This window comes from Hermetia illucens, chromosome 2 (genome assembly GCF_905115235.1).
Source record: "Hermetia illucens chromosome 2, iHerIll2.2.curated.20191125, whole genome shotgun sequence".
Taxonomy (NCBI): domain Eukaryota; kingdom Metazoa; phylum Arthropoda; class Insecta; order Diptera; family Stratiomyidae; genus Hermetia; species Hermetia illucens.
Genome location: NC_051850.1, coordinates 152,497,104 through 152,522,474, shown reverse-complemented (window position 1 = coordinate 152,522,474; position 25,371 = coordinate 152,497,104). Strand labels below are relative to the sequence as shown.

Sequence of the window (25,371 nt, the reverse complement as noted above, 5' to 3'; positions counted from 1 at the left end):
TACTGTGGTTTAGGTTGGATCGGTGTGAACTACAATGTGCCGAAATTAACGCTATATATTATCTGTAAATTGGTATGGCGGAGGTGCCGAAGGCCCTATCCATCTTCTCCCATGTGGTCGGGCACTTCAATGGAGCTATATATAACCATATTTGAACTTGGAATTCATGGGTCCTTAATTTAACGGAACCTGTCCCTTCGTAACTAGCAACTAAGAACTTTCGTTGACTCTTGTAATATTATTGACTACAACCTTTGGGATCAAATCGCTTCAGGTCGCTCGAAATAATGAAACAATGATAATTCAGCATTTATGGTTCATATTTTAAAATTACGTACGTACAGTAAGTTTTCTCAAACTGCCATTTTTCCCAACCCGAAAAGCCCTTGCATGTTAAATATTTTTGCTTTCAGTATGTGCTCAATTTGAATATTTTAATTTCTTCTACAAAACTATCTTATTATATATTTCCATCCAATTAGTAGCGCACTGAAAATATCAAAATATCCAATAAAATTGTCATTTATTTCATGATGCCAATTGCTAATGAACCCGTTTGTGCCTATGCACTAGTTGTAGTCAGAAGTTCTAATGAGAATCAAAATCCATTCACGGTTTGACGTCACTAGAAACTTCTTCAGTTATCATCAAGTTCCTGTTTCCTAGCAAAATACTGATTCATGAAATCCACCAGAACATTCTAGACATCGATATTGTAATTTAGTTGGCGATTTACTGAATACTGATTTCGAATAGTTACGCTGACTTGAAATTGCTCCCCACTCTGTTTTTGTTGCCTTATTCAAACTATGACCAAACAGTTAATTTAATCGATAATGATCTAATATTAACATCTCCCTTTAGTTCTTATGATATCTCTGGAAGAAGACTTCAAAATTTATGGCTAAATACATAAATTTCCGTTTCAATTGTCTCACCTCATACACACGTTTATCTATAGATCCATTCATACATATATACAATACAAAATTGCTCACTATACTGCGACAAACTGGCTCGCGAAATGAAGGAGATGAGCCAGTCGGATCAGAATACAATCTTGAAAATTCTCATCTAGGCGAGGTTTGATACGGTGAGCAGCAGCACCAAAACTTCAATAATACACCAAGTCGAGCCGAAGAACCTCTTTGCAGATTTTAGCGACTATATAAATACTAACGCCTTAAAATCTGGAACGTTATTTAAAGTTAGGAAGTGATAGAGAGCGTAAATCGGTTGAGCATCCGAGATTCGGTGTTACTTAATAAGTTTCGGGTTACCCGCTTAAATCTTTCGTATTTTCGGTATAGAATTTATCCGTGAAATTTGTGACAATGAAGATTTTGGTGTTGACAGCGTTTTTGATGGTAATTACTATGGATAATTTATGATTAAAGTGTTAAACAATTTCGTGACTTGGATTTTTAGTTTGTGAAAGAAATACGTTAATTAAACACAAGTTCAAGGACTATTTGTTTTGTGATTACGATGTCTGGTTATTGCGTATCTTAACCGCACTGATTGCATTTAATACTATGATAACTTGCTAAGATTAGCAACTGATTTCATTCGTTTGTGGATTTTTTACTATTTCTTCAAAGATGATAATTTATGTTAAATTGTGAGAAGTGTTTGTAGTAAAAAGGGTGTTTTTCTAATTCATACTTTTAATTGAATTTTAATTTAAATAGGAAGCAAATTGCAAACTTTTGAAGTAAAGATCGTATGAAAAGTAACCTCGATTTCCTGACAGTTTTCTTCAAAATCACATACTCTTTGAAAGTGGAAACATACTCGTATCCTTTAATTTTTTTATCGGAATTGAGTTGAGTAGTGTAGGGATTTTTTTGTTAGTTTCCACTGATAACAATTGCGCCATTTAAAAACTCGATCAGTTTTCCATTAAATTTAAAATGAAGAGGTTCTACTAAGAACACTATCACTTTAATTGAGTTAATTTCTCGTCTGTTCTATGTCGTAAATAAAAAACACCCTGCACACTTCAAATAGATAAAATACATTCTAGATATTAGTGATATCACTCTCTCAAAGAATAGCAATTAGCACCAGCAATTTTTCATCTCATATCAATTATCCTTGGGTGTGAAACTTGTTGTGGTTTGTTCGAAAATTACTGAGATAAAATTGTATCTATTGAACATACATTTGTGGTTTACTTGTTTTGCCAAGCACTTTTCGAAAAAGATTGATGAGTCTGAGTGAGACTGTAGTTCCGGGATTTCAGACTTATGCGACTCTCTGTTTTGTGAGTTATGGTCTTTATAATATTTGCTTCTAGCACGAGCCATATATTATTTTATTACGTAATATGTTGGGAAATTAATTTAAATGCTTCTATGGCAGTGAAGATGAGAAAACACATATTCGCTTTGGGGGTTATAAGTCGTGTTTGCACTTTGCTGCGGGAAAAATATTACCTATAAGTCTTGGTTTTAATTTTCGATGAGCTCATGTGTAGAATTTAGCACTGTAAATTAATTCTATGAATAGCTGATTTTTGGGGTTGCAAAATAGCTTTAATTTATCCGTTTTATTTTGAGACTTTGCGGATCCATTGAAGCAGAATATAAATTTGATAATTGCCAGAGGTTTTACCCCATTTGAGATTACTTTTTAATAAGTAACTCAATGAAGATGATAAGGCATCCGAAAAAGTAAAGTGGTAATCTCTTTGTCGCTGAATAGCATATTTAAAAAGCAAGCACCAGATCGGACTTAATATATCAATTTCATCGGCTAAGAATTTTTTATGAATCATAAACTTCAATGTGATCATATTGCTCATAGGATCTTATTGATGACAATTCAATTATGCAAATAGACATTATATTTTATTTGCTCTTCAACTACAAACCCAGTTACTTTCAATAAGCACCACATCCATATGACTCGCCAAATTTTTCCGCCTACCACAACCACTTTTATAAACTCAAATTTCATATTTCATGCTTATTCAAATGTGGCTAAACCGTTTCATACGGTTGGGATTTATCTCCTTGACGAATCAGCTTAAGAATAATATGTAATTAAATAATGTACACACAATATCTGTGGAGAGTGTAGAACCGAACATCACCATCCATTGTTGCTATTGTGACTATTAATAAATTGAAAAGTATATTGACTTGTTAAGTTGATGGTAAATTTACGATAACTGTAGATAAAACCACTCCCGAAAAAATCAACCTTTTTTTCTATCCATTCTGACAGATGATGAAGTGGTTAGTCTGTTGAGATTGGAGTGAAAAATGAGATATGTGCAATATCAATAAGTTTAGACCGCATGGGATTGAACGTTGGACAAGTAGCGGAATATCTAAATGAATTAATAAGATTGGTTGATAAGGTCGGTGTTATTGAAGGTATTAAGGCGTGGAATGTTGATTTGTTGAATTGATGCATTGAAATTCACGTTTACATTGTAACAGCAAAGATACTTGAAACACTGAATCCGGAAAGTATTGAATATCAATACATTTTGCTAGTGAAATGACATCTTAAGATATTCACTTTTATATTTTCAATTGGACGCTTTTAAAATCATGTCAATTGCTTTTCGAGCCATTGTATCTTCCAGGTCTTGTTCGATTTTTTTGTCAGAAAAATTTTCGGTCTCTTTCAAGGTCGTCTCAAAGTGCTGATGATAAAGGAAAGAAGCTTGAGATACTAGAGTATTTCAAGTAGGAGCAATCGACGACAACTGGCATTTAAAATTGTCAACTCAATTTGAGCTTCCCTCCATGTTTCAATGTTCCCCATTTGAATGGAAATAAATTTAAAATAAGAGTAATATCTGGGCCAGATTTCTAAAAGTTCGGAAAATTATTTGATAAGCAAGACTTTAAGGATCATAGAGTGCTTGCTTTTTTAACTAGAGCAGCACAAGCTGGTCAAGCTTGGTTTAGGCGATGTACTAGGCAGGGACGGTGACTACAACTTCTTTTGGTCTATTGTTGCACTTTTGCAAACATAAATATAAATTAGACTTCTCTTCCAAAATGCTACCTTGATCTTGATTAGAGGTCAACTTGACTATAGGCATGTTTGACCATGTGGCAATGGTAGGGGTAGAAATAGTCGAATCTCTGAAGAGGTATTTCAAAAGCCCTCTTTCATCTCATATGGAAACCTGTAGTAATTACAACTTGCTGACATTATCTTTTAGAGTAATTCTGCTGTAAGACGGCCCCTAAGGGTCTTGCGTGGACCTTGGTTGTTTATCCGTCCAAATCTTGTTATTTACCATTTCAGAAGATCTAATTGCCCCTTCCTTCGTTTATGCTCCACAACATTTGCACTCTTCTGATCACTCCTTGTGTTATGCTTCAAATTGTTTATTGATTTCCGACCGATGCTTACGGGTCTTTTTTTTAAGGTTTTGTTCCAAGCAAAAAATTAAACTCGGTTTACAGTCTGTCTGTACGCACACTTTTCTCAGATATGGTTACCCCTAATGGCACTAAATTCCGTAGGATGGTTCGAACTATGAACGGCCAATGCATGCGGTGAATTACATTGGTGCACGTTGAACTTAAGGGAGGGGGGGGGGGGGTTGTCCCCACGCACATAAAAGAGGGATTCAACTTTTTTTTCACCAAATATCAAATGAGTCTCGAGGAGTACTTTCTGAAGTAGGTATTAGTTTTGACATTGGTTATAACGGGAGGAGTGCAGGGGGTCGAAAGGTTCTCAGAAACTACCCTACCAAAAAATTTGTCCATGCACATGTTATCTAGGCTCTGAAATACTCTTCGTTACGATTTTCGCTCAACTAAAGTTAATAATAGTACATTATTATATTTTGAAAATTTGCTACGAACCCTTTAAAGTTCGTCCTAGATCCGTAAAACAGCAGTTATACAGGCTTTAATATGAAGTATTATACTGGAAATTTTGGTTGAAGTTGTCCTTTTATTAACGAAATTATAGTAGATCAAATTTGCCTCTTATCCGTCAAATTACTACACCCTAAGAAATTTAGCAGTGCCACATCGGGTATATTTAGAGAATACACACTCCGAACTATATATAAATGCATCGCCGGGAACTCAAACTCGAATAAATGGCATCGCCGGGAATTCTCACACAAAAAATCAACAAAACCTCTCAAATTTGAAATGCTGAGGTTCTGGTTTCCGACTTGTTCTATTTTACATGAACAGGGGGCTGAGTTTTTCACGATTTGAGCTCCACGATTGGCTTATGTAATTTACAAATTCATCAAGACTTAGAGAAATCAGTTCAGGGTACAATACGTACTTAAGATACAGCGTAGTCAAAATACAGTCCGCGCATTTATCTTACAGACTAGTGATTGATTCTAAACCCATTCATGAGGACAGGTTTTTTTAGTTTCTTGTAGACAAGTTGTTGTGAGTTTTCATCTTCACCCGTTGAGCATAGTTAACTAGCCACCTCTAAAAATCGAGTTACTGTCTGCCTATCTGTTGGTTTCCGCTCGTTTCTAGTTAGATTGGTTGCTCTTGAGGCATCGAGCCTCACTTATCAGAGGAAGTGTCGCAACTATCCTTGAAATAACACACTTGGATCGTCTGTGGTTGTCCTAGAAGCGCTGCATACCCTTGGCACCATTTGTCGGTGGATAAAGTTCATTTTCCCCGGTTACTCTCTTACCTAACCTAACCAATCCAAGAGTACCTGTTGCTTTATTGCAGAGATAATCTAAATGTTAATTGCGTTTTAGATTAATGATGATTCTCAGATTAAGACCCTTCTCCTTTTTTTTCCCTTGCTGTTGCTGTGTGAAGCTCGACTGTTTCAAGAAATGGTTTTATATTGCTGCTGGTGTTCTTTGTTATCGACTTATTAACGAACGTTTCAAATCTTAAATTTATTACAATGTCGTCCTTCTTGGCGCTCTCTATGGTTCTGAGTATTGACTATAAAAGACAATGAATACCGTCTTGCGGTAATGGAGGCGAAGATGTTGCGCAGGACTAGCGCCAAGATTGGTCTGAACATCGAAGTGGATGGCAAATGACGAAAAGGTCAGCCAAAATAACGGTGGCATGATACATTAGATGGGAATTTGAAAGCCTCACGGTTGCATACAGATCAGGTTTTTGACAAAATAAAATGGCGAAACCGATCACGACGAGTCGACCCTGCTTGTGAACCGGGCAAACGTTAAAGAAAAAGAAGAAGAAGCGCATTTATTTTTTGCCTTCTCGTTGCACATCAATTCCTGCAACAGAGGACCCAGCATGAAACCTTCAAGAACACTTATCATGATGGTGTACTATTTCGGAAAGTCAAGTCTCAATCAGCTCAGTCAAATAGCATAGTTAGCCAAAATCAGGGCATTTATGACCCTCAACATTAATTAGTACCCTAAGGGTTTGGGCGGCTTTCATGTTGAATGTGGTCTATCCTTGTGCGCCAATTTTTTAAATGAAATTTAGATAACGAATTGGAAAACTTTTCCATTGGAGATTAAGATTAAAAAAGAATTAAAGAAATTAGAATTATTTATTTAATGTTAGCAAAAAAGTCTTCTAATTGTTTTCGTTTATTTTCTGGACACCTTCGCCGCTAGGGCTAATCAAACTTTTCCTTCAATAGACCAAATTCATATTCTCCGATAGAGATAAGTCTCTTGTAACTGATCATGTCTATAAAATAGATACAGTGATACGATAATGGGTTCCCCAATTACTTTTCAGGTTTCGGAAACATTATTTGCTTCTACCTCTTCCACCGAGACAGAAATCTCTCTCCAGGATGCTTGCTTCGATTTTGCTACAAAGTTCCCTCAAGTATAAGTTAAGGCATCTGATATCTTTTCTGTCGCTTAACCTATTTTTGAGCTCAAGCAATATTGCTTGGTTGTTATAAGTCCATTGAACTAGGAAACTAGATATTTTTCCGGAGTTCGCAGGCACAAAAATTTCTAGTGGGACAGGGACCTTGCTATTTGTAGTTAAATTACCTGATTCCAGGGCCGTAGCCTTAAAACCGCCAGTTTTAATTTTAGGTTTAAGGCTTCTTGCAATCAAAACCACAACAACTAGCAATTTTTCATAAGGTGTCATTGTCGCGCTAGGCGGAGCATAGTAACTGGCACATCAAACTTTTATTATTTATAGCCTAGCTTGATTTCCACATGCCAAAATTGCTAGTTCGATCCTTGGCCTAGTTTACTGTTGTTGGCTACACTCACACATCGTGGCTACATTGATGCTTTATCAAGAGGGTAGGCTCTGCACTTTAACGCAACGATTGGAATTCAATACGTTCAAGGTACTCTGAAACATTGGCTAATATCTCCGTCTTCCCTTTTCCTTTCAAAGCATATATTTATAAAAAGCTTTGTATTTTTTGAATATATGGCGTGAAGAAGGATTTCCGAGGATTTTCTCACCTGCTGTAGTTACTGATGTATATCAATATTGTATGAGTAAATTAAAAGCATTTGAAAGACTACTTGTCCTGAATTGGCAAACGACTCAGCCAGAAACTAGTGTCAAGCCTAGCAACCTGAGCATTCGAAACTGTTCTTTCATGGTCTCGTGTACTATATGTCCTCCTTCAACAGAACTTCGTCAATGTCCTTGCTTTGTATGGTGATATTTAGCCTTTTAGCCTGTTATTCTAAGAGCTTCTCCATCGTGAAGAGGGAATTTCCTCGCTTTTTTAGGTTTAACAACAGTTCCTCCTTTTGGAAACACCTGATTTCATTGGTGGCTTGGATTTACCTGAGAAAGTCGGAAGGATCCTTCGATCAAAGAGTTCCCAAAATTGATTCAGAAAATGTAAAATACAGGAATAGCAGTCCCCATCGACTGCAATGTACTTATGCTAGTGCTGGATCTAATCCTCGGATATTTTTTTTATGTTGGGTGTTCGGTATGCCCATCTTTACTGGGCTGCTGAAACGCGTACCCCGGAGTAACTTTTTGAAAAGACAAATCGAAAATTCGGCAAAAATACATCGCACGGACAGAAATCAGGGAAATTCGGAGATGATAATGACATTGGATATCAATGTGTTATCATGGCGCAAAATTTACCGGTGTTTTGCCCACAAATTCTTTTGTAGTCTGCTTCATACAAACGGCTCATAACGCTAAAATAATGCTTTTTTTTGACGTTCTGGCAGAAATTGATAATACATAGCTCCGTTGTAATGGCTGAAAATTGTGAGATGTACTCAACGTGGTGAGCCCTTGAGTATTTTACGTGGGTACCTGTCGTGGAGACTTAATCCCACGGTCTTCTTAAGACACGGATTGATTTTGTGACCACAATCAGAGCCCGCTGTGACAAGCAACAACGGTACCAGTCTATACCGAGTGCATGGCTCAGTATTCATACTGGTGGATGCAAGACCTACCAAAATCTCTACCGAACTAAGGAGTACGGCATCCGTGTTGAAACGCAGCACCACGCCGAGGCCCGAAGGTCTCCTCTCGCTTGAGCATAACCAACAACCCCCATGAAGCTTCCACTAGGGGCCAACTGCAACAACCGAGCTGTACTCACATACAATGGGAGTTCACCCGAAGTATGAGAGTCCACGGGCTATCCCGGTTCCCATGGTAGCAGTATACCCCTGGGGAGGTTTCGTGACCAAATTGCCACTTCAGATGAGTTCCCGTGCAGACTCGGGTCTGAACGCCCTAATTAGGCCTTTGGAGCATTCGCCTACTGCATCACGGCCGGCAAACCAAAATGAGTACAGCATCTTCCGGTGCCACCACTATGGAGGTTCTCCTCGGCTTTTGGTTTGACCGACAGAGTTGCTGTCCCGTCTTCCTCACCACCACCTCTAAGCACCGTACTCAACGTGGCGTCACTTCCACAGCTGTTGAGCTATCAACGTGAAATTTTGAAGGAATACCAGTAGTAGAGTTGGCAACCTATCAAGAAAACAGCAGCGGAATTGGGTCAACGGAAGTGCAGTATGGTGGTAATTCTGGAACGTTTAGTTCAGGTGCTATTTCATATCAGACCTTTTGGAGATAATAATCAATTCAGAAGATATTCTCCATTTATAGATCGACTTTTTTGCTCCAACTTTGATCCGCGCCTTCGCAGGTCTTTTAGAGGTTTTTGGTCTTATTCAATCGTTGAAGCTAGTGTTGGTAATTTTGCAAGCTAGGCAGTGACGGTGATTATTAAAAACCGCCATCATTAGGGCTTGGTTCCCTTTCTTCCTTCATTTTGCCATTTTAGTTCATGAACAAAATATATATAAACGGCTACCCATATACACTTTGCCACTAATTAATTTACACCCTGGGTTAGAACTGATGGGAGATCTGATTATTGTTCGCAGGCTGTTGCTTATCTCTCGGTATGTTTGTCTACCTTTTCAGCGTTGTATGTTTGTTGACCTTCAAGCCACAATGACATTATAAGCAGAAATTCTAGTCTATCGATTTATACAAATGATAAGTTTTGATAATAGATATCTCTAAATGGAATCTAGCTAATATGATGACTTATCTAACTTAACTTGGTAGCCTCTTGTTATACTCATAAGTACAGTCCACTTCCTAGAGACTGTTCTTAAAGGCCGGGGTATTATTGCCATGTTAAGCCAACAGTACATAACTGGACAATCCTAGCTTAAGGAAGCTATTCATGTGGAAAGTTGGTGATATCAGATCAATTGCAAATTTAGGATAATAAGGGAGTGAACATCGCCAATATGTATATCAATCATGTCATGTTGAAAAGATACACGCTTTCCCTGCATCTTGGATGAAAAAGCGCATTGTAATGGTCATTGCATTGACCCAATCTTCATCCCTTCTGAGTGCAAAATTTATATTTAGAAATTTGTTAAAATTGAGTTTCTGAGTCCTGAGTTTGCAATGAACTATTTTATAGGACTCGCGGTATACAGGGACGTTCTTATCAATTTTTGAAAATGTTGACTATAGTCTCGTCCAGAGAAAAGGCAACCCATCAGGCGCTTTGGCACAATTGTAAGTGGTAGTCAGGTATTAGATACTTCCCTATAAAAATAGAATAAATAGTTCTTAGACTAACGGCTCCGCCTCGTATATCAAAAGCTCATCAGATACTATCATGGTTCTGCAATTGTTCCTTATAAAATTATTTGGCATTTCCTGCTACATATTTCAAATATTTGAGATTTCCAAGTTGTCAACTTCCAAGAACTGAGCTACTCAAAGTACTCACCTTACTCGCCGATTAGCATGGTATAACGTTTAACACATGCCAATTAGGTACTCATGAACAACTCAGGGGAAAATAATTATGAATAATGATGGTCCCATCAGTGTCTTGTTAAAAACGATTAATCTACATCCCAAAATTATTGCAAGGTCGTTTTGTTTTACAACAGCCGCCAGTGATATCATTAAATAAACATTATTCATATGTTTACGTTCATTGAATGCGTCTTCCACGCATGTGTTATACGGAAGAAGTATCTGAAGAATGTGAATGATGATCATGTGTGAGAGAAGGAAAAGATTATACGCTACAGATGATGCTAACTGTTGGAGACAACAAATTTAGTTGGTTCATTATCAAAAAAATTTATAATTTTTAACCCTTGCTTGGGAATCAATCTTTTGGGTTTTAGTTGCGAAATGTTGGTCTCAGCAATTTTTATGTTTTACAGTAACTTAGCCACAGTTTGATTAGATATCCGGAAACTGGAATTTTCTGCCTTTAATGTTCTAAAATCTATTTTATTTTAATATTTCAATGTGTATTATGTATGGTAAGCGGTCTAAAGCTTATATTATTCAAAATAATTCCTTCTTTATTTTATTTGTGACTTTAGATCATGGATAGGTAAATAGATTGGTATTTTTTTAGGACCGAATTTCTTGTGTCCGTTTTGAAGTCTGTTGGTTTATTGAATGTCTTAACACTGCAATTAAGTGAATAGTCCTATTTTAGTCGCCAGGCTCAGAATAATAATAATAATCGTTGGCGCAACAATCCATGTTGGATCAGGGCCTTGAAGTGTGTTAGAGCACTTCATTCAAGACCGTAACGGTACACTAGGAGGCAATGTGGTCAGCATTGCGCTCGAGATTATTACCCTGATTTGACTCAGGTACTCATTCACAGCTGAGTCGACTGGTATCCGACGTCAAATCACGATACAAATTCCACTGCCACCAGTGAGATTTGAACCACGACCTTCCGTACGACAGCCTTGCAGGCTCAGAAGGTAGTCTATAAGTTACACTTGGACAGCTCTCTCCGGGTTTATTATTCCCCAAGTGAAATGAATTGTCATCCTTGCAGTACAATGAAATTTTTATCCCTGCAATACTGGCACAAAATTGGAGCTGTGAACTTCATGCATACAGAAAAAGGACATCGTTCAATATTGAGTTTATGCGAAAACCCTCCTTCCCTTCACACACGTAAAAGGGAAATGAAAAATTTTGACCCAATAATGCCGTGTGGGATGCCAAATGAATGGTCGCGATTAACACTTTCCAATCCATCATTTGCTATGCTTGTAGCATTTTTACAATTTTATTTTATTTTCTCAAGTACGTACATATTCCTTGCCAATAAGTTAAGTAACTACACACTGAGTTAGTCAAAATTTGTACAGATGTGCAAAAAAAAAATCCAGAAAGAATTTGTTCTTATTATTTTTCAATGCAGTTTTAGTTTTCACATTATTGGTAAAGGTAAAGTATGGTGATTACAAAATAGTTACTAACTTCAAGGGCCCATTCTCGAAAAATACTTAGCCGAAAATTTCATTAACGAAACTGTTAACTTACATGGAAAAATAATTCCCTAAGTCGGTGTTCATCCTTTTCCTGGGGGAAGTTTCGATGTGTTTAGGTTTTCTTAGTCCAACTTTCTAGCTTCGTTTATTTCTTTGATGATTTCTACACCTTTCTATCTCATTTTAAGTCATGTCCTGGCACCCCGGTAGGACTATTCTTTTGGTTTGCCCTATTAAATCACGGCGCAATCTGTGAAGGGCCTTTTCAGTTCATTCTTCCCTTAATAAATTGTATCCATGTCCTTAATAGAAAGGGTCTGCTGGACGAAGTAATCTCGGATCCCCATTTTCTGAGCCGAATCTTGACGTGATGCCTGTGAGTTAGTGTTACTCATTTATCCGGTTCCATTCTCTTCTTTCCAGTCTTTTTAATTCGGTTCATGATGATGACCTTATTGTATCCACTGTTGCAAGGTCGAGGATGTAATTCATTTCCTTTTATTCTCTCTCTTTATTGAAAGGCCTTATGACCGTTCTATGGATTATAAAATTGCATGTTGCACCTGTAGGTTTCTTGTCGTAAAAGTGAAAGAAATGCTTGCAAACCATCAATTTCAAATTAGGCTTAAACCATGGCAACGTAATTCATGTCTTGGCTAATGCCGACCCTGCGGGCAGTGACTTCAGGATTTTATCAAAGGAATCATAATCAAACAAAATTCTCGTTTCGGAGAATACTTCTCCCCTTTTTGAGGCATTGTGCTCTCGGTTTTTCTCTGGAAAGCCTGTTGGAAGCCAACTTGAATCCAGTGTTGGCTTATTGCTAATGACAGTCTTACATAGAAAGAGGAACATTTGAATAGAGAGCGGTCTATCAGTATACCAAAGAAGGGCAAACACCATGGTGGAACTTGGACCAGGAGAACAACAAGCGTACTTCCCAATCGAGCTCTGAAGTCTGAGTCAGCTTTTAGCTGAAATCGGTGTAGAGAGGCTCAGGAAGCTCATGGGGACATTTTTCTAAAGAGGCTAACTCGCTCGAGGCGACTCCGTAGTTGAAGTGGATTCTTATCAAAAAACGTAGCCGTTTGGGGTATGGGAAGTACACAGACGCAGCTCAAGGCAGCTTCAACATAATATCATTCCCGCAGTAGGAAAAAAGGGAATCGTCGCCTGTCTGGTGTCCGAAGTTGAACTTTGCTAACAACAGAAAGCTGCTGACTTAAAACTGCATTATGGTGCCCGACCTTTCAGAAAAATTACAATCATATTTCCGGCGGAGACAATTGCCATTTAAATGGCAGCAGAATTATGTTTTTGTGATAAAAATAGTGGGGAAGCACCGCTCCAATTTGTTTCGACATTCAGGCATTATTATGGGCATTAAATAGCAGCACCATATCAAACTATTTGCTGTGGAGCTACCGCCGGAATGATGTGCATGCTAGAGCATTTGAACATTGTTGGGAAAGAGGAGGGCGGCAAATTGGCGCGATGGGGGTTTGATCTCACAATAATGGGACCAAACCCAACATCTGGCGTCTGGCTATCTGACACTTTGGTAGAAGGTCCTTGAATAGGTGATTTAGAGGGTATAAGATGCAATGCGCCTATTAAAAGGCCGGAGTTTTTAGAACTGCGGCTTCCTCGGATATGTAATTAGGAAACACACTGTTCGAGAATAGGTCAGTTGAGTTTTAACTTCCCGGCTGTATACGGCTAATGAGCCGACCAAGTCGCGATCAGCAGAGACGGACCAACATAGGAGTTGTTGAAATTGGCAGTGGAAAAGATCATCAACTGATGGTCGTCTGCTTTTCCTTTTTGTCCCTCGAGCTTCAAAATCAGCACAGACCGCTTTCACAATCTGAATATCACTCGGTAGTTGGAAGGCTATCTTTTTAATGGGGTAAGAGATATCCTGGTTATACCTGCAAAGATGAACATTAGACCCCATCCAAAGTATTTTACGCTTTACTAACTTGCTTCTGGTGCTGATCGTATTGTTGACCATGTCCTGAAGTGGTGTGGTGGGACCTAGCTGTCTATGAGGACATAGACTTGGAATCAAGCAGTCGTTAAATATAATGTTGTCGGTGCCATATTCCACATTACGAATAAAATTACTGGTTGTCCGCAGAAAGACGCTAAAAATAGGTTCTTCATGCGTATGAAGTAGAAATAATACTTCATTAGAATTTTTAACCGTGTAACATTAGGCGAAGTTGCGCTTCTCGTGGGTGAAATGATCAGTCACTGTCACATGAGGATACGGATCCTAAAGAAGAGCACGTGCTTTGGGGGATAGCTGGGAAAGTGTCAGTACTCAGTTGTTCATTGTGGAACATTGTGCTGACTTTAGATCTCAATTCCTCTAGCTTCAACGGAGCTTCCTACAACATCAGCTGGGCATGTATCTAGCGTGTTTTATGCAGCAAGCGCATTGCGAAAGAACTATCGCAGAGATATTCGAACTAAAAATTAGATTTCGTTAGGGTTGTGTTCTCATCGATACTATTCCTTTTTGTTGCTGATGACACTTTCAATATTGTCTTTGCCGGAAGGTATCCATTCTTACTCAGATAACTCGGTTACACCGCTTGCTCACCCAGGGACCGTGGCCTTGAAGGTTCGTGCTGAAGATAAATTCCAGCAAGACAAAGGTTGGCAGTTTGACAAGCTATGGCACTCTTCCTATTTGAATTAGTGGGTAAAATACCGGGGAAGTTGAACACGAATCAACTGGTCCCTGTACTGCTATAAGGGAGAAGTCATGCAGATTGACCGCTACTGTTACATGAACGTTTCAAGCTTCCAACATTTCATATGTTTATTGGCGGTAGTAGGCTCGCCTTTCAACTTTTAAAGTTGTTTACTGGTGTCATTTATGGTACCATCGGAAAATTAGCGAACACTTGCCACTCCCGTCATGATGACGTTTTTGGAACCTTTTCTTCTTGTAAAATTTCCTTTCACTGGCCAAAGGGATGAAGGTCCAATGGGTTTAGTAGGTGTACCTATCACATAGATGTCTTTCGGATACGGATTGTGGTGGGGATCACAATCAGAGCACCACTGTGAGTTACACATAACTACTGGCTCAGCGTTCATACCAGCAGTTGCAAAACCTATCTAAAACCGCGGCCAGAATTAAGTAGTTGGTCCTCGAGATGCAGAAGCCCACAAAGGGCGAACCTCAAAAAATTGTGCCGAAATGTGTATTCTCAAAGATAACCTCCAAGGAGGCTTCGCGGCAAAAGTCACTCGAAGAGCCGGGTCTGATCGTCCTCCCTGAGTACCTGGCCGATAATCAATTTCGTTCTTTTAAGGGTACGCTATCTGGAACATCTTAAACATCAATTTCGCTTTTTGAACCATCCGTTTCACATTAACGTACATCCATTTTTGGTTGCTTGTTTTGGTTTATTTTGCCACCTAGCAATAATTGTGTATTATTAGTATGTTCTGAGGACTATGAGTTTCGCCGTAAATGGAGCGTACCCTTGCGTTGCATATTTTGTCTTTCTCGAAGTAATATGCTGTTAACCTGGTGAAACTCTTATCCCAGGAAGGAATGCTGCCAGCTACATTAAAATCCATTTCGAAGTGTCAATAATTCCAGATATAGCAAAGACACAGGCAATTCAAAACAATAAGACGGTGGAGGGTTAAATTTTTGCCTAAACGAATACGTGATATGCAAAAAGCTGAACATCATAAATTCATAACGATTGATGCTCATCAAAATTTAATCAGAGAAAAAACAGCTCCACCCAATATGAAAAACAAGCCCAGATTAAAGCTTACCCACCATGAATTATGTTCTCAAAAGACATTACTTGTGATATAATCAATTCCATTAATTATATTGTCCTGACAGTTTCGTGAAATTTACTGCGCTACTGTATAATAGGATTCTGGATGGCATTGAGTGACGTCCCTATAGTTTGTCCCAATCATCCATGATCGTTGATCGTCATAATATCATGGCTCTGGCTAGAATTTTGCATTTTTATTCTGTAAATCTTGCCTAGTCGTCAGGGTCTCGTGTCTTCTCCGGCAAAAAAAAACCAAAACCTGGCAAAATAGATAAAATGTCAAGGACTGAATATAAGTCGGAGAACTTTACGAGGCATGTTGGCCACATGCAATCGCAAGCAGCATGACATCAAAGAATTCTACTCTTCTGCCACTGCCGCATTTTATCTTCTTTTTTCTGGATGGGTATTTCCGATCATCTATTTAATTCCGATCGACCTAATTAGCATATTATCGAATTGAATTTTATGAAGGTCTAGAATCACGTATTTAGTATCTTTTGCTGAACCATAGTCGTTAGTGGGGTGGCTTAGTTTTGAAGAAATCAATTTATTATAGTCAAGATTTTTTGTGAAGTCATTTAAAGTGCGAAAAAGATACTATTTCAAGATCATTAGGAATCACATAGAGTTGCGTCCTCCTGTTCACGACCGTATTATATAATTCATCCAGTCCAGTCTTCTAATTGAAAGTGACGAATCAAATCACGTTTTTCTAGGAAATCGGTTTTTGGGAAGACTCCGATCATTTCTTAATATTGCACCTTTGAGGTGTATAGATTTGAACCGCCCGTCTTACTGCTGGTCAAGTCGCGGAATATTCTAGTCATGCAAAGAACGAGTTTTGAATAATAGGATACAAAAGAAGATGAAACCCATTTATAAATTTCAACTTAATCTATAATCGCGATGTCGATCCTCATTGAATGCAATGGAGGAGTATCATAAAAAGTACCTCCGGCAAAAATTGTCAGCTTTCATTTAATATCAGTTGTTGCCATAACTTTATTGTCCACTCGATGTATTTTCATTCCATGGCGCTGCAATAACATAAATAAATTTCATGCTTCCTCTAGAGATTTCCTCCAGGTTTTGTGTTAATAATAACGTATTCATGCAGCGCCAAGGAAAACTCGTTCAGACCAATTTATTTGCGATATTCAATTTTCAAAAATAACAAATTGCCGCTATTATATTAATTGTGATTACCGTCTTTTCAGGTTGTACCATCAATTTATGGCGAGAATATTTTCTTGGACAATCTCAAGCCAGAAGAAGCCCAGAAATACCTTGCAGCTCATGACTTAACATTGAAATACGCACCGAAAATAGGAGAAGATCCATTGCCTGCGACCCGCTCTCACAACGGTGATTTTATCTACAGGGGTCGGAAAATTTCTAATCCAAGTGATTACGTTGAAGACACATATTTGGCCAATCAATTCCATGGTCAGGATGGTCTTGGCCGCGCTTTGTTCGGCTACTCTGACTGGAATCAAGGTCGCGTTGAAGCCATCAACGGAAATGGACATGTACGAGGAACTTACAAGTACGTCGACCCATATGGCAAGGACTTCGTTGCTAACTACTGGTCTGATGGTTTGGGCTTCCACCACGAAGATAACCGCCCGAAGGTAGTCTTGGAACCGGTCACCGATACTCCAGCTGTACAACATGCTCGTGCTGAACACTTCCGTAAGTGGCACGAGGCTGCCGAACAGGCCAGAGCCAGTCCCGATCCAAACAGTGACTACTATAACCGTGACGCCAATCGGTATGACGAAGATCAAGATAAAATTGATCAAGCTTTAGAAATTATTGGTAGTACTTCTAACCAACACCAAGCTCTTACTAGGTACCCCAACCTTTCCAACCAAAAACCCATTGTTCCAGACCGTGATTATAACCCCGCCTCATCCCAAGATTCCGTCACAATCAGCCGCGATGATGGCAAATACAACCGTAAATACGATGCCGAACCAACTGGTCCTCCACATGGTTTCTACTATAATTTCGATTACCCCGTCTATCTCCTTCGTAGAGCAAAGGGTGGAAATGGAGATCAATATGAATATGGTGGTGATTATGGTTATGACAGTTCTCAGTTCAAGAGTCAATATAATAGCCAACAAAGCCAACAACAAGGTCAGTTTGCTAATCAAGGCGGAGCAAGCCAATTCAAACAAGGACAATTTGGCAGTCAAGGACTCGGTGGTCAAGGCCAGTTCAGTGCTCAAGGCCAATTTGGTGCTCAAGGCCAATTCGGTCAAGGTCAAGGACAATTCGGTAGTCAAAGCCAATACAGTCAATTTTCTAGCCAAGGAGTGAAGAAGTTCGACAACTTCTTCGACAATAACCATGCCAATTATAAGAGAACTGTTGAAGAACAAGTAGCGAGTCCTGCCTTGAAAGCTTCGGCCGATCTGACTGAAGCGCGTGTTGATGCCGTTCATGATGCCCAAGTGCATCCCAAACAAAGAGCCGCCCTTGATGCCGAAAAAGTGGAAGGACATTAAACCTGATTTTTTCCTTGTACATTCCTATCCATAAACTAAATCCTCTTTTAGATATAAGACTAATTTCTGTGACGACGAAGATGCGAAATTTCTTTGTATAGAAAACGTTTTTCCATAAAAACAATTCTATATTTTTCGAAGTGTTCTTTGTGCCTTTTTGTATATTTAGGGTGATAAATTATACGATAATTGAGATAATTCGAATAAACATAATTGAAAAGATAAGGTTTGTATTTTTTTAAAAGTTGGGGTTAATACCGCATGAACTTTTGAACTTAAGATTATCCTCTTCATTATCATGAAATTTCCATAGGAAAAACTGACGAAAATGCCAAAAGGGTATTTCGTATAAAGGTCTGAAATGCACTGGATCTCTATCCAATTTATTTTCCTGAAAGTTATAATTTTGATAAGGTAGTGAAAGAGATTAGTCCTTCTAGATTGCAGTGATTGCCTGAGTGCGAGTTTTCTTTAAATGGAAGTAAGATGGTAAGAACTCACAGATTTCGAATTCACCCGCGATCATGAGCAATCATGTCCCCTACAGATAAATCTGTCGAAGGCATGCTTTCTGACTCAATGGAAAGCTTGCATTTAGTGCCTACGGCGAAGCCAGCCAGAAAGAAAAGTACGGAAACTTTCAACTTGGGAGAAATTGTAAATCCGACTACAGCCGGCCTGTCCTCGGTACTACAGCCCAAATCTACCCAGAAATGGAAGAGGAACTTCAACCACTAAGAGGGAGGGACAACAGGCTGAATCCTCCCTGTCAGAGCCTTCTCCTTCATCCTTACCGGGAGGAGCGGAAGAAAGCGAAGCTGGTGACTGAAATGGACACATGTGGTCCGAACATCGTAAATCTGGGAAGGTCCAACGACGGAGGCAAAAGAAGACACAGCTAAGGAAGATGAAGCGCCTTGGGAATGAGGACATGGACGTGACTGTACCACTAGGTACGGTAATGCCCTGAGAAATCGAATGTAAGGAAGCGGAATCTTAGGCAGAAGATGGAGATAAATTGGTACCCCGGTGAGACCCACACTGGACGCACCAGACTCTTCGGTCAGCGGTAATGAACGCAAGAAGCGTAAGATCAGTACATCTGTGAGCAACGCTTTATTGTGCTAAGTCTGCATCAGAGCCTACATCCACGCGTCCTGTAGGGATTAGGTCCAGTGTGCCGGGAAGTGATCAAATCAGCGAGAGAGATCTCAATGAAGCTGGTCCCTCCCAAAGGAATACGGATACGATGGCGGGAATGATGAGGACTTATGCGCAAGCTGCAGCTTCAGTTCTGATAGCCGCCTTGGGAGTTTCTTCCAAGGATGGCAAAATACCAGAGGGGCAATTTATCATCCTCGCGGAATGCCAGTGGAAAAAAATACTGGAGCCAGGAACGAAGCAAAGATTCAATAATCAAGGTTTTGACGGTGGGTTTCTCCATTTGGAGTGCACTGATGCTTTAAGTTCTGGCGGTCGGCCCCAGTTGAATATTGTGAATACTGAGCTGCGAAGGACAGAACATGTCGGATGTTGGTTACCGGGCTTTCTAAGGAAGGCAGGGGATATTATCCGCAAGTTGAGTGAACAGAACTCGGTCAAGGACTTCGGAAGTTCTTGAATGTCAGGAAGGTTGGTATTCGAACTGGACCGAAAGATTCCTAGGGGAAGTCACTATATGGTGCTCCACTTTTTCCTAAATAGATTGAAATTCAATCATATCAGGATCATCTTCATTTGGAGAGCGAAGAACAATGATGGTCTTCGAATCACACAATATAGGGCACAAGCAACGTGAAAGGAACTGACTTGATGCCAGTTCTAGTGATCGAATCAATGCAAACTGACGAATCAATAGAAAACAGACGAATGCTCTGCAGGGGGAGATAAGACCTTTCATGGATGGGGACATGGGAGCTGATGTACCTCCAAGCGCGGCCATTCTCAAAGAAATCAAACACGAGGGGATCGAGTCTCAGGCGGTACGGTGTGGGGAAACCACACGCGAACCGCGGCATACCCTTCTAATAGTTTTTCATCACACATTAGACTAAGTTTATGTCGAAAAACAAGATTGGTCAAATTCAAAGTCTCCTTCCATCTGCTAGCAGCGAGACTGACAATGCGGCAGGACTGCCTCTACATTTTGATTTTTTTCCTTTAGTTGATCTTATGACTGCAAACGTAGGGTGCCCCCTACGTTCCTGGGACCGAGAAGAAGCGAAGTATTATAATTGACGCTGCTTGATTGAGTGGCTTAAAATTAACCAAATCTGGTGGCTCTTGAGTTTCTTTTCCAAGCAGCTATACCCCGCACTACAGAACTACAGCATATACGATCGTAAGTTGTTAGCTTCGTATCCCGGAGATAAATACTTCCGATATTCCCTCGAAGGGAGGTCGTTCGTGGTGCTCACAGACCATAAGCCACTCACCGCTACTTTGAAGCAGAAACCCGACAAAGCACCCCTAACGCCAACTTCGGCAACCGAGCTTTATTAGCCAGTTTACTTTCAACATGTAAAATGTGTCTGAGAAAGATAACGTAGTTGCTGACGCGTTGTCATGTGTTGCAAAGTTCATGATTTCTCCACCATTGAATTTCCGGCAATTGCGGAGGCACAGAAGGACGGCGCAATTCTTCTGAACCTAAGGACCAATTCCAAGTAAACATTTAGGGAGTTCCCATCTTTGGCACAAAGTCCAGAATATACTGCCAAACCTCAGACACGGGACGACCGACTTCTGCAAGGAAGTATTTCACGTCATTTACTATCTAGCGCAATTAGCAATCGAGTCAACGAATCGGTTCGTCACCGCAAAGTGCATGAACAAGAACATTAATTCTTGCGCCCAACAGTGCATCACATGCCAGAGGTGCAGGGCTACGAGATATGCGAGGAAAGGGGTAGGTGTATTCCCTCAGTCTACTAAGCGTTTCCCCACAATCCATCTCGATTTAATGGGCACTTTGGGAGATTCACGCCAATCACAACCATCGATAGTTGACACACGGTGACATGAGACGGTAAATTCGGAAGATATTTCTACATAATTTTGTGCTGAGGCTCTCTGTCGAGAGTGATTCCACGCTGCGTTGTGTCTGCAGTTATAATCACCGACTAGGGAATGCAGGTCGACTCCTATTTTTTCTTGGAGTAGGCAAGCTCTTCGGCTTCAATCGGCACCAGACAACCATGTACCACCCAATGGGATGCTTGAAAGGTGGTAGAGGACACTGGAGGCTATTATATTGGCCCAAGGAGACTTTTTTGGTTGCAAGTCATGCCACTCGTTCTACTTGCGCCCGCGATCCTGGCAACCTGGCAAAACTTGAGCTACCTTGTATTAGACATTAAATCGGGCCTAATACTACCTCATACTATCGGATTATTTGGTGTGCTCAAAGACATAGTGCGAAAGCTGAGGCCGCCACAAATGCCAACCACGCGAAAAACGTGGTAGACTAATTAGAACGGATGCCCCCCGGAGGCGCTAGAACCACCAGAAGAGGACCCTTCAAAGTTTTTAAGTAAGGCCTACTCCATTTTAGTGTAGATGTCTAATTTTGCTTTCCGAAAGAAAGCGCAGCCAGAAAGGTAGGCTTCAGACGCGTTCATTTTGAATTGCGGCAGACGAGCAGAGGGAGCATGGGTTCAGCTGAGGATGGGGTGTTGTGGCGGAGAGAGCAACTTCACAAACGCACGCAATTGTAAGTGAGTCGCTCATGAGTGCTAAAAACAACTTATGACAGCATAAACCGTTTTTCGAAGTTAGCGAAGATGGGAGTAAGAGAAAAAGTTCATTGTTAAATTTAACAATACCACCAACAAAATTATTATGAACAAGATACATATAAAAACTTGGAGAACTATGATAAATAATTCCACAGTGAGATTGTCAAGATTAGTGGCTTTCCCCCGTTTGATTGCGTTCGTGATAAAGACAATTTCGCTTCTGTTTGGAGGATCAATCCGTAATCACATGCTACGGTTGCAAAAGAGGCGAAACTTCATCGGATGCCTACGATTAATAATCATGGTGGAATGTTCGTTCCGCTTCTTGAGTTCATCATTGTGAATGAGAATCTAACCATAAGCGTCCTTGACCGGACCATTTAAAGGCTTGAGACCATCTACAGGTACTTTCCTGTTTTGGTATACGGAGGTGATCCGATTGTTACTTGCCCCAGTTTCTGACCCCCTGAGCAGCGCTATAAAAAATCCCCTCTTATCATGGCCCATTTTACCTTACAATCATTCAAATGGTCGTAGTTTCAAAGTTCGAAGCAATGGGGAGCTGTGGTTGAAGTTGTGAAGCTCAGTGAAGTACAAATCATGGTTACGAAAGGTTTATCTGGAGCTGAGGGAGGAAAGGGGGAAACGTTTCGAAGGCTGGAAGAGCTACATTATCAACACAGGGCTGATGATGGATACATCGTTGAACAAGGGTTAGGACAACGGGAATGTGGTTACAGGCTGTTTGTAACCGGTCGGTACCATTCATCCAGGTATAGGCATCTATTATCAAGGCGAGGGCGCTGGCCAAAGCCATGCACCAGAGAACATTGGGTTGGAGTGTATGTAGTGCATTATCCAAGGGAGAAGCCGCTGGGATCGGAAACTTAGTATTCACAATTTGATTGAATGAAAGCGTGGATGGTTGAGATCGGTGGTTATAGGAAGTATTTGAAGCGCTTTTGATTAAACGAATTTCCCGATTCTGAATGCAACGCCACATCCGAGGATTCAAAACAAGTAATATTCCATTGTCTCCGTACTATTGAAAGAAGAAGGAGAAGTTTTAGAAATACCCAAAAAGCGAAGCAAGTAGTTGGGGAAATACTGTTGTAAATATCACTGTAGTTTTATACATATAGCTATAACCTGGCGAAGTAGTGTCTCTTTGAGATTTTCTCATGCAAAAAAGACCACGCCACCTCATCATTCAATTTATTCCCCCGTTGGTTTTTAAGGTTTTGGCATGGCTGACAGAATCCTAACTGCTTATGATTCTTCGAAATCGCTGATCATAGGTCCAGACATACCTTGATCAAAAACTTTCTGAAATTTATCCTCAAAATTTAGGTTATTCACCAAAAGCCGGATTGTCCACGTTTGAGGTTCGATGCTTAAGGTTTCGTGTATATCTAAATCTTAGCGTTCTTCAAAAGATCAAATTAATTTTGTTTCGAAATCTTTACACAAACCCATCAACCTTAAAATCCCCCGCAAACCTTAATCTTATTTAATAATAATTATTCAGTTGTATACAAATTTCGAAACAAAACGATCGTTGACCTTGCTTTTTCTTATAATTCATTACAATTGTATGTACATTTTTATGCTAACAGACAATTAAATGTACTTTATTTAGCGCATCGGTACAAGTAACAAGATTTATTTATGCAATGAGGTGAAAATGTCGAATATGCATGCCAGCGAGTGAAGCCTGAGGCATTTTGCAGTTACTTGTGGTGTGGTACGGCCAATTGGAATATTAAATGATAAGGCAAAATTAATACCATTCAGCCTTAACTCAGCCTGAGCCAGTCCATTAGACAATTCCAGACTTTGAAAAGGGTACACACATCAAGGAAGATGCGGAAGATGCATGGAAGGGAGATTAAGTGAGCGGAGCCGTGATAGTCTACACGTGGAAAACTTTTTCAAAAAAGAGGGCCTGGGTGAATTTACGTTGTAGAGTTTCAAGACCGCGATAGTCACGGTAGTGGAAGGAGGACTAGACAAGACAGCATTATTCAGGGATATTTTTGATAAGGAAGTTTAAAACCTTAAGGAGGGGTTGATTGAGGTAAAGCCGGAGAAAAGTAGGATAAAATTAGACAATTTGTCGGTTTATAAATGGAGTTTCTTTGTTTTCTATAGTTCGTTTGAAGTAAAAATAATTGAAAGAAAAAGTTTGTGGTTTTACTATAGACTTATTGTGGTTGTTTAAAAGATGCGGACACATGTATCCTTCTTCAATACTTGTTTTGTCCTAGGCGCAAGATCTTTACTTATGTTCTCAAACCAACTAGCATAGCGGCATGCAAGCATATGTCGACGGACGGTGCTCGCACCATTTGCCACTTTCACATGTAATGAATAGATATCGCCTTGGGGTTAAAAAGTTAAAAGTCGACTCAAAGTAGTTCTCTGGTCACTTCACGTCCTGCAATTTATAACATCTCTAAATGCCTAGTTAACTTTTATATGTTATATAATCTTATGAAAAGGATACTTTTCACCCTGAATCTTTCAGACTAATTTGCCTAAAATCGTTGGTACTCAAAACGGTGGAGAAGGTTATAGGCAATTATATTAGAACTAACGTTCTAAAGCGTAATCCCTCGTAATCCCCTATATCAGCGTAACCACGCTTACCAGGCAGGACGGTCAACTGATACTGCTCTCTATCAGCGGACGGATGTACTACGGGATGCCATAGCAACAAAAGAAATAGCACAGTGTGCGTTTTTGGATATCGAACGAACATTCGACAACACATCGCACACAGAGATACAAGGTGCCCTGGCCCTGGATGGGCAAAATACTAGAACGTAGGCAAATAGAAGTACCAACAGGTACAAACTCCATTTTCATGAATACTACTCAAGGTTGTCCACAGGGCGGGGTATAATCGCCGCTTATGTGAACTATAGTAGGGGATGAACTCCGGGACGTGCTAACAAATATTGGAATACAGGTATAGGGTTACGCGGCCGACACTGTTTTAATCTGTAGGGGTAAATATGAGGATACCATATGTGATGAATCCATACTTGACTAAGGGCTACCAGTGCCTGGTGCAGGAAGGTGGGACTGCGGATCAATCCAGCCAAAACCAGTACCATTCACTAGTAGACGTAAGCTTGATCACCTGAGAATCATAAGGTTACATGACATGAATGTGAAACGAAAAACATTGGTCGATTATTTGGGAATTACGCTAGACCAAAAATTACTCTGGAAGACGCATGCGGAAAAACTTGTCGGAGAGCAAAAGAATGGGGTTGCAGCCCGAAGATACTACTTTGGATATACACTGCAATAGTAAGGCCAATGATTACCTATGGAATGGTAATCTGGGCAGAAAGAAATGAACTCAGCACACAAGTCAGGGAATTATACAAGCTCCAAAGACTGGCTTGTGTGTGTATCAGTGGGACAATGAGAACATGCTCAACCGCATCCCTGGAGGTCCTTCTGGGTTTAAACCCTCTCCATCTGCACATACAGATGCAGGCAAGGATGGCAATATTCAGGATGGCCGGGAGTATCAGTACGGCGAACCGAACCGAAGGACGATTAATATT

General features: G+C 40.0%; 1 protein-coding gene across 2 annotated transcripts; it reads left to right on the top strand.

Annotated features, from left to right (window-relative positions):
* The first annotated feature begins 1,086 nt into the window (after positions 1–1,086).
* LOC119649456 lies at positions 1,087–18,275 on the top strand. Of its 2 annotated transcripts, XM_038051611.1 has the most exons (3): positions 1,089–1,367; positions 16,758–17,311; positions 17,393–18,275. In XM_038051611.1, exons 1-3 carry the CDS (start codon positions 1,335–1,337, stop codon positions 18,051–18,053), a joined length of 1,248 nt encoding a protein of 415 aa, XP_037907539.1. In that variant the 5' UTR covers positions 1,089–1,334; the 3' UTR covers positions 18,054–18,275. The 2 variants fall into 2 exon arrangements, with proteins under 2 accessions (XP_037907538.1, XP_037907539.1); XM_038051610.1 differs by having other exon boundaries at positions 1,087–1,367; positions 16,758–18,275.
* The last annotated feature ends 7,096 nt before the right edge of the window (positions 18,276–25,371 follow it).

Bases quoted from the DNA above. Each gene is read 5' to 3' on its own strand.
- LOC119649456 (XM_038051610.1), top strand. From the start codon at position 1,335: ATGAAGATTTTGGTGTTGACAGCGTTTTTGATG. The intron at 1,368-16,757 runs GTAATTACTATG...CCGTCTTTTCAG, and splicing joins TGTTGACAGCGTTTTTGATG to GTTGTACCATCAATTTATGG.